The sequence below is a fragment of the Prionailurus viverrinus genome, chromosome F1 (genome assembly GCF_022837055.1).
Source record: "Prionailurus viverrinus isolate Anna chromosome F1, UM_Priviv_1.0, whole genome shotgun sequence".
Classification (NCBI taxonomy): Eukaryota; Metazoa; Chordata; class Mammalia; order Carnivora; family Felidae; genus Prionailurus; species Prionailurus viverrinus.
Window position 1 is genome coordinate 116,519 of NC_062577.1, and position 12,417 is coordinate 128,935.

The 12,417-nt window shown below is 63.9% G+C and overlaps 1 protein-coding gene across 2 annotated transcripts in view; it reads right to left on the bottom strand.

The window, feature by feature from the left end:
• Positions 1-1,378: 1,378 nt before the first annotated feature.
• ITPKB (inositol-trisphosphate 3-kinase B) overlaps positions 1,379-12,417 on the bottom strand; it is an 89,567-nt gene continuing 78,528 nt past the window's right edge. For both annotated transcript variants that reach the window (XM_047840184.1, XM_047840185.1), the window contains exons 5-8: positions 9,350-9,554; positions 7,374-7,475; positions 5,830-5,901; positions 1,379-4,412 (exon numbers count right to left, since the gene is read on the bottom strand). In XM_047840184.1, coding sequence (XP_047696140.1) covers positions 4,197-4,412; positions 5,830-5,901; positions 7,374-7,475; positions 9,350-9,554 — 595 coding nt within the window. In that variant the 3' untranslated portion in view covers positions 1,379-4,196. The remainder of the gene's footprint in view (positions 4,413-5,829; positions 5,902-7,373; positions 7,476-9,349; positions 9,555-12,417) is intronic.

Consider the following 12,417-nt stretch of genomic DNA (forward strand, 5'->3'; position numbering starts at 1 on the left):
GGATTGTCCTGCTTAGTCGTCAACCACCCTGCATGGTGCCTGGCAGGTGGTAACTCTTCCTCAGTGGCCCCTGTTCCTTTGAGGCAGGGACTGGCGGACTTTTCTGTAAAGGGACAGATAGTATTTTAGGCTTTGCAGCCACTGCAGCACAAAGGGCTGTGATTGGAGGAGGGACGGCCGCAGAGGGCGCAGGACCCCGGGGCCAGGGAGCCCACGCCACCCGTGAGTCATTCTCCTGCCTGAGGACGAGCGTTCGTGCACCCGACGGCCGTGGTCACCGAGGGCGCTCGGGGACCGTCGGCACACGTCCGCTAGGCACCTGTCACGTGCCTGGCACCGCTAGGGGGTGAGGAAACAGCAATGAACAGGGTCAAGCCCCCGCCTTCGAGGTGACATCCCAATGGAGCGGACAGAGCCTAAGTCCTAACCCTAAACCCCGTCGGTGGCCGCGAACACGGAGGCGGTGTGGGTAGGACGGTCGCTGGGAGACGGGGCCTGGGGGAGCCTCGCCTTCACCCAGCGTCCACACACCTTTCCGAGGGGCCGACCCTGGAGCCAACTCGGCTGGCGGTTCTTCTGTTCAGACTCTCCGGGAAGCAGCCTGACGTTCTGGGAGACGGCGCAGCCAGGCCCCCTGCTTCCGGCCGGGGACCCCGGGAAGACAGGACAAGGCCCTCCGCCCACAGGTGCTCCCTGGGGAGGAGGAGGACCACACTGGATCTGAAACCGGGCAAAGCCTGCTCTCCAAATCTCTGCTCCCCATTTATTTCCCAGGTCACAATGGATCCAAGCCTCAACTTCCCCGTCTCTAAAACGGAGACCACAGAGCCCTGTTTGTGGAGGCGTCTGGGGGCAAATGGGGGGCACAGACCGCACCCGACCTTGCACAGAGCTGCGCTCCATACGTGGGGACCTCACGGAGCTGCCCCAGACCCAGGGGTGAGGGACAAGCACTTTGTGGCTGTTCTATACTCCTGGACTGCTACGTAAACATTTTGTGGAGAAGGTTGAAAGGCTTGGTGTTTTTTTTAAATTTTTAAATGTTTGTTTATTTTTGAGAGAGAGAGAGAGACAGAATCGGAAGCAGGCTCCAGGCTCCGAGCTGTCAGCACAGAGCCCCGATGCGGGGCTCGAACCCACAAACGGTGAGATCATGACCTGAGCCGAAGTCGGACGCTTCACCGACTGAGAGCAGAGCCCCCAGGCGCTCTGAAGTGCCTAGTTTTGAAGGGTGTCTTCAGTCCTTTGCAGATCGAAACATTATCCAACCTGACCCCCCACCCCGGGGACCCCCACAGTCCCAGCGCAACCCCCCGGTTCCCAAAGAGCGCCAGGACCACCCACCCCGAGGCGGAAGGACCACACTGCAGACGGCACGGTGGTCTCCAGGGCCTTTATTCGGGAAGGTACAGAGCATTGCAGTCTGTTCGACAGGCACTGTGCGGGGGGGGGGGGGGGGGGGGTGTGTCTGTAACAGTTCAGTTTCCTCCAAGGTGTCGCAGCAAAAGGGGTGCAAGAGAGAGGGGGAGCCCTCTGGGGGGGGGGGGGTCCTGTCCTCTGGAGGAAAGGCAACAGCAGAGGGCCTCTTCCCGAGCCAGGGGCTTGGGTTGTATACACACGGGGGTGGACGGGATGCAGGAGAAACTCAAAGCTAGATACAGCTCACAGAGGCAAGAGTCCGTGGGGTGGGGGGGCAGGGGGGGCGGGGAGGGGGGGCAGGGCTGTGTCCAGGCTCTTTCTGCCAAGTGGGAAAGGGAATTCAGAAAGAAGGCACAGCTTTTAAGGACACACAGAATCCCCAGCCTCCCAGTCTTAGTGTTTTGTGCAATTAAAAAACCAGAAAAAATAAATATAACTTAAAAACTTCTTACATGGCGCTAAAGGCAAGTCTTCGGGCAAGCAGTTGAGAAACTTTCCTTGAACGCTAAGCACGCTGACCACCGAGGAACCCCCCCCCCCCACCAGGGGGGCCCGGCAAGGACAGGGCGGGAAAGGACGTGGCTTGTCCCGCCGTCCCGGCACCTGCAGCCCGAGGAGTCCCTCGGAAGGGTTCTGGTTCGGGATCCACCTAGCCCTCCAGGATGGGGGGGAGGGGACAGGGAAGAGGGGAGGGAAGGTTGCGAGAGCAGGTGCGGGAGAGGAGAGCTAGCGAGTAAATACAACCCCCCCCAACCCCTAAGAACAAAATGACACTTTATACCACCTTCGCGGACAGAATGTCACCCCAAGCAACCGGTCGCCAGGAAGAGGCCCCACGGACCTCCTCTAATAAACATGTCGCTTTGCCTTTTTTTTTTAGCACGCTGTCTGCAGACAACGGGTGCCTGTTTAAAGTGCTTGGAAAATGTGTTATCTTAGGAGATCAAGCTGGTCCCCTGCACTTTTTTTGTTCAGAGCGTTCATTTGCTTTAGCAAATTTCCTTCATCGATGGAGTGAGGGTGACCTGTGGTCCACCCACGGCGGTGGAATCGGGACGTCCGACTGAGCAACGTCCCCTCCCCGCGGACTGCCGATGCCCCGGTCCCTCCTGAGCCACCCAGCGCTGGCTTTGGTGCTCCCGCCTTTACAGGGTCACATGCTGTCACGAGGTCTCTCGCGCTCGGCCGGGACGGGGTGTGACCTTTGGCGAGAGCCCCCCACACAAGCTCCCCACTGTTTTGAACCAGAGCCAGGAAGTTTCAGACTGATTTCCTTTTCTAAAATCTGTACTCAGATAGCCTCATGCGTCCCACCCTCCGCCCCCACCGACTGTCACTCACCCAGCACGAAAGGGGAAATGATGGGGTCACGTGCTGGGGTTGGAGGTCTCCCAGAGTCCCCGGGGCGATGGGGGGGAAGGGAGGGGGGAGCCCCGGAAACCCTGCCTCTTGGATCGGCCCCTCTGGGCTCACGCTCCGGGGTACACGGACCTCCACCATGGCCCCGACCCGGCTGTCTGCGGATCGCTACCCCGTCAGAGCTCGGCTCTGGGCACCCGTGCGCCTCTAACAGCCCCAAAGGGCCACGGAGCTGAGAGGTTTGTTCTTAAAAAGTCATGCTGGTTTCACATTCTTCCCCATAATATAGACTTGCCTTGCTTTAAAATGAGAACACGGCCTACTTGGTTCCCCCGTCATCTTCGAGCAACTTAGAGGCCCCAGGACTCTTCCCCCTGCCGGGAGCACCCCTCCTCACACACACCCGGCACCCACCACCCGCCCTGGGAGCTGCCCACACCGCATCCGGGGAATGTGGGTCCAAGCCCTTTGGGCGGGAAGAGTTACTTCCGGGGAGAAAAATGAAGCCAGGAAGGCCAGAAATCTGCTTCATCCCTGCCCAGCGCTGCCCCCCGAACGTGCTGGGGACTTGACCTCGTGAAACAAGCCCAGGGATGTGGGGGGTGGGGGTGAAGGGACGTGAGACAACCGATCTTCCTCCGGGGGCCGGCTGTGCCCCGGGCCGCCCCACCCAGGGCCGCGGACCTGGTCCCAACCAGGTTGGCAGCCGGAGGCACAGGTGGTTCTGGGGGTGGGGGTGGGGGCGGGGCCTCCCCCAAGGTCAGGTTTGCAGAGCGTCCCTCTGAATTCCTGGGTGATAATCAGATGGAAGAGGGGGGCTCCCGCCTGCCCCCTCCCGGGAAGGTCGAGGTCAGAGAGCACAGCCAGTGGACTCCAGCATTCTCCTGGCTCCTGGGTCCGGCCCCCAGATGGAGGGTCTCACTGCCAGCTGGGTGGGGTCCCTGCTTTAGCAGGCCACCACACGTCTGTGGGAGCCCCTGGGCCGCTAGGCGGAGAATGCTTTACTCGTGGCCAACGTGAACTTGCCAGTGGCTTTGTGCCCCAACCCGGAGATGCTCCAGGCCGGAAGGATGGGGCCAAGACAGGCTGAGCTCGGTGGCGGCCACCAGGGGGCAGCAGGCCCCCACTGGAAGGCTGGGGCCGGCTCCTGCGTTGGGGACCTCCCTGCCACCTGAGCCTGGCTCCCCGCCCCTCCCCCCCACTCCTCTTCTGCCAGCAGATCCTGTTTATAAAGAGAAGTGGGAGCCCGGCAAGCTCTCCTCTCCTCTCCCTCCTCTCCGATCTCCACCTGGTCTCTTACAAAGTGTCTCATAGTGCAGTTTGGGAGGGTCGGCTCTGGGGCGGCACCAAGGGGAAATTCAGAAGGAGAAAAGAAGGGGGCGGCAGGGAGGAGGGGGGGCGGCGAGGCGGGCCGTCTCTCAGGCCAGCGGGGCGGCCTGGCACATCTCCGTCAGGATGTCGATGAGGTTGTTCAGGCCCGAGAGGTAGCCGTCCTCCCGGTTCCCCTCCTGCCAGGGGACGTTGTGCTGCAGGGTCTGGCCCTCGGGCAGGGGCGTGGTTTTCCCAAAGTCGATCATCCACACCTTGGCCTGCTCCTTCTGGTCGTGGATGAAGAGAAGAGAGCTGCCGATGACCTGAAGGGGAGGGGGCAGCTGAGGAGGGGGACTGCCGGGGGGTGGGGGGTGGGGGAGGCCCGTCCCAGGGTGGCCACCCAGGGGACAGAGGACACCGGCCACCAGGGCAGCAGCTGCCTTCGGGGAGGGAGGCTTGACCTCCCCGAGGCAGACCCCTGGCCGCCAGCTGCGGCTGCACGCTGTCCTCTAGTTCAGGCCACGGCTGAACCTCAGGGCCTCTCCCTCCACCCTCCTCCCCTCCCCCCCCCCTCCCCCCCACCACACTCCACCCTGACTTCTCCTGTCCAGGAGCCCACACTGTACCCGTGGGCAGAGGAAAGGACCTCCCCAAATGCGCACACGGCACCCCAGGGGGGTGGCAGCGAGGCCCAGACCGGCCTCGCTCCAGCAGCAGGACCCTGGGCAGACATCCCGGGCAGGACAGGAAAGACCCTGGAAATTACCCCTGGGAAACACGGAGCCCACACAGGGGCTCCCTCCGCCCGGGCGGAAAATACCAGAAGCCCCAGCTAATCTGGCCTCTTTCTAGGCCTGAAGCTTCTTGAGCGAGAGACTCTAGAAAGAGTAGGGCAAAACCAACTTTCCAGAAATAACGGCAAAGCCTGGGTGCTGACGGGGGTGATGGGGTCCTTCCGCCCGGTGCGGCAGGTCCTGGGGCTCGAGGCCCCCAGCCCTTCCGGGCTCGGCCTGCAGGATCACAGCCCCGTCCTCTGGAGCAAGGAGGCTGGGGGGGAAGGGAGGCTCCAGCAGGCTGCACCAAGACCTTTTATCAAGCTGAGAACACACCCTGGGCCTGCACACCCTGGGCCCCACGGAGGTGACCGAGGAAAGAACGTCCTGAGAAACCTGGGCGCCACTGCTCAGGGCAGAGACCACCCAGTCTGCCCTCTGGGCACCCCAGTCCCTCCTCACGGGCGGTCCTGGGGTCAGAGCCACCACGTGTGGTGGGACAGGTGCCCCTGGGCCGAGGGGCAAGTCGGGGAGAAAATCCAAGGGCAAGCTGGGCTGCCTGCCTGGAGGAAGGGCCAGCCAGGTCACCCGCACAAAGATGCTGTGAGGTTCAGCAGGGCCTGGCCCACCTCCCTTTCGGGGTCCTCCCTCTGCCCGGAGCCCCGGGACCACCTGTCTCCCGTTCCTCGCGCTGGACCCCCAGTCCTCTCTGTGGGCAGGGCTCGGGCTGAGGCTCCCTCCACACAAGACCTCGAGAGGGGCTGCCTTCGGGACAGAGCTTCAGGCTTGCAGGGGGCGGGGACCTGATCGGAGGGGTCTGCCCCCCGGCTGCACCATGCTAAAAACGCCGCTCCGGCTTCCAGAACAGGCAGGTCTACCGGCGTGGGAGGCCAGCAGGCCCGAGGGTCACGGCTGACCACACAGAGCGTGGCTCTCTGCCCCAAGAGGACAAAAGCCCAGTATGTACCTCGTGGCATTTGAAGAAGGGAGAAACTTCCAGGGTGGCCCGAATGTCCTTCAGCCGGTCCCGGTAGGCGATCTGGGAACGGAAAAAGACCAGAGCTGTAAACACGTGGGGGGCGAGGTGGTCTTTAAGCCCCGTGTGGCCCAGACTCTTCAGGTGTCAGAGCGGAAGGGAGGCTACACCCTGGGCACGTATTCCAACCGCCTCCTCTCGACACGAAGGAGCGGAGAGGCCCAGACGGGGCTGTGCGCACCTGCCCTCCTTCGAGAGCGGGAGGCGCCGGAGGGCAGCCCCTCGGGGCTCCCCCCGAGGGGGCGGGGGTTCTGGGACGCCGGCGCAAGTGCGGGGATAGCAGCGGAGCGGGCCCGTTGCCACGGTGGCCTCCGGAACACAAACCTCCGTGCCCCTGACCTTGCGACGGGCAGAGTAAGCGAGGGAGCCGCCAGCATCTCTCCAGAGGCCTCTCCGCGGACCAGGGGTGAGCTGTGCCGGCTCTGGGGGTGCCTGCCGTCCCCAGGGGCCCCGGGGTCGCTCGACACCATCCCGCGGCAACACGGTGGCCTGGGGCTCAGCACCTCGAACAGGCCCGTGCAGGCACGGGTGTGCGAACTCCGTGGCGGGCCCGGCTAAGAAGCAGGTGACCGGAAAGCAGAGGGCTTGGGCTGTGGAGAACTCGGGTGTGCGCCCCACGACCAAAGCCTCCTTGCCGGGGGCTAAGGGAAGCCCAGCCCAGCCTGAAAAGGAGGGAGGGAGACTCAGGGCCAGCGAGGAGTCTGCCCAGAGAAAAGGCGGTCCGGGTCCACCCTTCCCTGCTCCACACGCCGGGAGGCTGTTCGCAAGGCGCCTTTCCCGGGGGCTCCAGGACCCGTGTCCCCAGGGTCCCTGGGTCCGTCCCAGGGTGCCTTTCCCTAGGGACCTAGAGGCTCAGCACACCCTACCTCCGCCTGGGGGTGGGGGGGCCCTCAAGGTCCTGACCCCACAGGTCAGGCGTCTGTCCAGCCTGTCTACCGTTGCAGTGGCAAACGTGAAGTCACTTTGTCACCAACTTGTGACACTCACAGCCCCGGGCTCGGAGAGGCTCTGACCCCCGCCCCAGGCACTTCCCTCAGGAGGCCTCAGCGTCTGGGAGAGGCCCAGGAGGCCTGCGTGTGAGGTCCGGCTCTGTCCCTGCTGTGTCCTTGACCCCTCAGTGTCTCACCTGGAAAGTGGCACCAAGAGCCTACCCACCCCAGAGGGCTGCCTGCGGATCTGATGAGCGCACCATTCTCGACGGGCAGCGAGGCTACAGAAATCCACCGAGGCTACAGAAATCCACTGAACCGTCCTCAGTGCGGAGAGGCAGGCGGCCAGGGAGAGGCAGGGCAAGCCCACCGAGTGTCCCCACATATCCAGTTGGAGGCTGGCCACCAACTCCCGCTTCATCTTTTGGGGCCGGCGTTTTCCACGCGGGCAGCGTGGCCCAGCGTGGTCCCGGGCTGGACAAGAATGTCTGCAGGGCACAGGTGTCCCTGCGCGGCCGGCCCCTTCCGGGGGGCGCCCTGACTCACCAGGATGTTGTGGTTTCCTTTAGTGAACTCTCTGAAGGCCTCGGTGACCTGCTCCCTCGTTTTGGTCTTCTTGAAGTCTCGGTTCACGGAGCCGTCTTCTTTCTGAGAACGATACGCGCCCCGGAGGGGTCAGGCACGGACCCCGCCCGCCAGCAGCTCTCGGGGGCAGTGGAGGCACCACGGTGCCCGCGGGCAGTCCGAGGAGACCCGCGTCTGCACCGCCAGGCACAGGGCGTAGTCGGGCGGCACCGTGGAGCCTGTCCTGAGCCCCGACTGAGAACAAGGAGGGTGGCCTCAGTGTGCCAGGCAGAGGAAGGCGCTCAGGGAAGGCCTGGGGGGGTGCGGGCCAGGACTGGAGGAGGGGGCTGCGGGCAGCAGGGGCTGGAGGAGACACATATGTCTCGGCTTCCCTCGGGGCCTGGCCCTGGGAACCCCCGTGAGTGCCCCACGGGTCCCTGCCATCTGGGGGCGACCTCCCTCGCCAGACAGAAGAGAGGTGCTCCCACCGCAAGTTCAGTGAGGTTCCTTTGCCGTATGTTCCCTGAACATAGCCAAGATGTCACTGCCTGCCGATCTCTGCTCCCTGGCCCGCCTGGTGCAAGAGACTACTCATCTTCTTAGCCTGGCGCTGTGTCTGTTCCAGGCTGTTCCCGGAAAGCACATGGAGCTTAGCTCCCCCAGGAGGACATCTGTTCTTTTTTTTTGATTTTTTTTTTCAAGTTTTATTTATTTTCAAGAGAGAGAGAGCATGAGTTGGGGAGAGGCAGAGAGAGAGAGAGGGAGGCAAAGAATCCGAAGCAGGCTCCAGGCTCTGAGCTGTCAGCCCAGAGCCCGACGCGGGGCTCGAACTCACGGACCGCGAGATCGTGACCTGGCTGAAGTCGGATGCTTAACCGAATGAGCCACCCAGGCGCCCCGAGATCTGTTCTTAGTTAAGGACAAAGGGTGAGGAAGCAGGGCTCCACGAGGAGCCCCCAGACTTGGGTCTGTGCATCACCAGGCCAGAGACGAGGTAACGCAATGTGGCTGCCTCTTGAGGACGGACCCTGGGGCGGAGGGGGAACTTGCCCACAGGGGCTCGTCGCGGGGCGTTTGCCCAGAGCAGGGGAGGGGAGACGGCCTGCTGGCTGTTCCTGCAGCCGGACAACGAACGGAGGCTAGGGCACCCAGCCTGAGAGGGAGAGGTAAGGGGAAAGCGGACTGTTTCGGAGACATGAAGGAAAAAGAGCATTATGAGAGGGAAGCATGAAACTTGCAACCCGGATGAGGGCTGGATGCAAAAAAGGAAGAAAAACTCGTTTCAGATGACAGGGGAGGGACACATGGCTTTCTCAGCCCAGAGCTCACAAAGCAGTGCTGGGGAGGGGCGGATGCCCGGAGCGCCATCCTCTGCCCAAACCCAGACGCTAGGGCTGTTCGGTGACGGCCCGGAGCAGGCAGAGGACAGAAACCCAGGAAGGCCGCAGGGACCGCTGTCTGCCAGGCCGGCCGGCACCTCGCAGGCCGCTCCCCGGGGTGAAGTGCGAGCCCGCACCTGCTCATCAGATCCAGGGCGGGGACACTCGGGGACGCGGAGGAGGGGCGTTTGGTCCGGCTGCCGGGGCAGAGGGAGGGTCACCGCAGCCGGCACGTCCCCACCCCTGCATCTCGTGGCCCATCCCCAGCTCTCAGGCCACGGGCAGAGTGAGCGGCCCCTGCACTGGCATGCGGGCTCCTAGGTGGGCTCCCGGTCAGGGCTGGGCACAGTCAGCATTAAGCGTAGGGTCCTCGGCAGAGGGCTGACCCTGGGGCCGGCTAGAAGCCACCCTGCTCCGGGGCCCCGGCCTTGAATGAGGAGCAGGCGGATTTCCCCAAACACGCTGGGCCTGTGAGGAAGGAGGCTCGCGGCCTCGGAAGGCCCTGCGGGCCGCCGCCACCCCCGGGGCGGATATGGGAGCCTCTGTCCCTTCCTTCCCGAGGCACCTGGCGGGCCTCACCTTGATGCCCTCGATCCTAAAGCCGAGGGTGGCGGTGGAACTGATGGTCTCCCTCCATTGCATGTACCGAGGCTTGGTCACAGCCCGCTGGGCTTTCTCCTCCTCAGTCGGGGCCTCGGGGTCCACCTCGATCATCTTCTGGTACATGTCCTTCCGGAGGCTGGGCTTCTTCCGGGCCTTGGTGAGCTCCTCCTCCAGGTAGGTCCTGCGTGGGAAGGGGGGCGGTGATGAGGGCCGCAGGCCGCTTACGCGGGATGCGCACACGCTCTGCTCAGGCCGGGGCCGGCTCCCGACCGGGAGAACAGGGGGCGGCCCTGCGCGTGGGGCGACCTCGTGCCAATACCAAGCACTAAGGCTGAGCCAGAAGGTGGCCCTGGAAGGGGAAGCCTGTGCCTGGGGTGGGGGGGGGGGGGAAGCCCGAGGGGGGCCACACGGCCTGCCCCGCCCAGCCCGTGCCTCCTCACACCTGCCCCCCAGCCCGAAGGCCCGAGAAGGCACAGCCGGTGGAAGTCGCTCACTGTCCCGCCATCGAACCGGCAGGGGTCCCCCGGAAACCGGAGCAGGGGCAGGACAGGACTTCAGCAGCCCAGGGCTGAATCCCCGGCCAGCGATGCCTCCCCCACCCCATCACCAAACAGAGATGGGGCGTCACCCCTGCCACACACACGGGCATCCTGCACGTTGCAGACGCACCCCTGCTCCCCAGTGAACCCCCCTCTTCTCCCCTGACCCCGGGCTCCACCGCTGCCCCGGACCTTTCCTGAAACAAATCATAGGACAGAGCTGTAGCGGAGGGAAGATTTCTGTGCTGGCCCATCATGGGCGGCGGCCGTGACGGCGGCCCGGCCCCACCCTCTCCTCACACCTGCTGCTTGGGGACCCAGGTCAGACTGCGCGTCAACTCATGACGCCTTCAGAGGCCGAGTTTTCACAAACCACCGTGTCAAATATAAGGAAACGACAAGTCCTGGGTTGTGAACGTGGGCCTGGTCATTTAGAACCTCCCGCAGCCCTCGCCTGTACCAGTGCACACCTCCTCCATGGGCGTGCGCACCTCCCACGCACACGTGCATGCACACAGCCATGCACACACACACACACACGCACGTGCAGGTACACCCCCATGCACGTGTGCACGCACGCACACCCCCACGCACACGTGCACACACAGACGCACGTGTGCACACAGCCATGTACACCCACACCCCCCACGTGCACACCCCCACACAAGTGCATGCACACACAGCCATGTACATCCACATACCCACACGTGCACACACCCACGCACGTGTGTGCACACAGAGCCATGCACACCCCTAAGCACAATTATTCACACCCACAACGTGCACTCATGCACACGCGCGCACTTATGCACATGCGCAGTGCACGCAAACCATGCATGCACATGTTCATACCCCATGCACACATACACCCACACACCCATGCACACCCCATGCACACACTCATGCGCATACACCCCACACGCATGCACATCCATGCACCCCCCCACACAATATGCACACACAGCCATGTACACCCCCACATGTGCACACCCTCACGCACGTGCATGCACACACAGCTATGCACACTGCTACGCACACACATTCACACCCACACTGTGCACTCATGCACACGCGTGCACACTCATGCACGTACGCAGTGTGTGCGAGCCATGCACGCACACGTGCACACCCCGTGCACACGTACACCCACACCCATGCACACCCCATGCACACTCATGCACACACACCCCCACATGCACGCACACCCATGCACCCCCCACACACATGCACACACAGCCATGTATACCCCCACACATGCACACTTGCACACCCCCACGCGCACACACAGCCATGCACACCCACGCACGTGCATGCGCACACAGCCACACACACCCTCCATGCACACGTGCAGCCATGCACACACCCACGCATGTGCGTGCGCACAGCCATGCATACCCCACGCACACGTGCATACACACTCATGCACACACGCACGTGCGCACATAGTCATTAATGCACACGTGCACCCACACCCCCACGCACACCCCCCACATGCACACACCCCACGCACACGTGCGCGCACACTCATGCATGCACACAGCCATGCACACAACCTCCCACGCACACGCACACACATCACGGTGCCTGCCGAGCCAGGTCAGGGATGGCAGGAGCTTCAAGGCAGAGGCCGAGGGGCAGAATGCTTTTGCGTGGAGTCGTGTCGGGCCGGCCCGGGTGCGGCTGTGTGTGCGTGCCACGTGGCCGGGGGTGGGCTGGCCACCCCACATGCTCCGGGGCCCACTGTGGGGGCCTGCGGGGCGGGTGGGCGGCCGCACTTCCGCAGAGAGCTTTCAGTTGCTCCTTAAACAGGAAGCAGGCCTGGGGCTTTTTCCAGGAAGGGCCCCCGCAGCCAGTCTGGGTGGGGTCGCTCACCCTCCGCCCAGGGCACCGGTCAGCGGCGACACGGCGGGGCCTGAGCTCCCCAGCTCCCCTGGCCGGGCTCCCCGCCTCCGTCCGACCGCGGGATGGGGGAGCAGAGGCCTGTGCGGGGGACGGGGGTGGGGGGACGGCCACTCGGGACGAAGGGTGGGTAGGCGGCAAGCCTGTGGGCGCCCACAGCTCGCGCGCCAAAGCCGGGGACGGTCCTTGTCTCCACCCCCAGCCCCGACATCAGGAAGACTCGTGTGACACACAGCACACAGGCTTACGGGGGAGAATCTAAGAAAAGTCCCTGGAACATGAGCATACATCCACGTGGAACCGCCGTCCCCGATGCCCCCGATTTAGGACACTACAGGTGCCCACGTCACCTTTTCCTGAGCGCCCCCCACCCCTCCCCCCAGCTTGTGGCCGAAGCTGGCTTGGCTGGTCAGCCCGTCTACTGCTTCCCCGTGACAGGTCTCAACCCCTCATGCCTGGGACTCAGTGATGGTGGTGGCCCCGGGCTCCGGCCTCCTCCCTCTGGCAAGCACTGGGCGTGGCCACGGACTGCTGGTCTTAGGACGGGTTCTGTCTGGGGTTAAGGATTCTGGATCGACGCAGCATGGACCCGGGGCCCCACGGAGC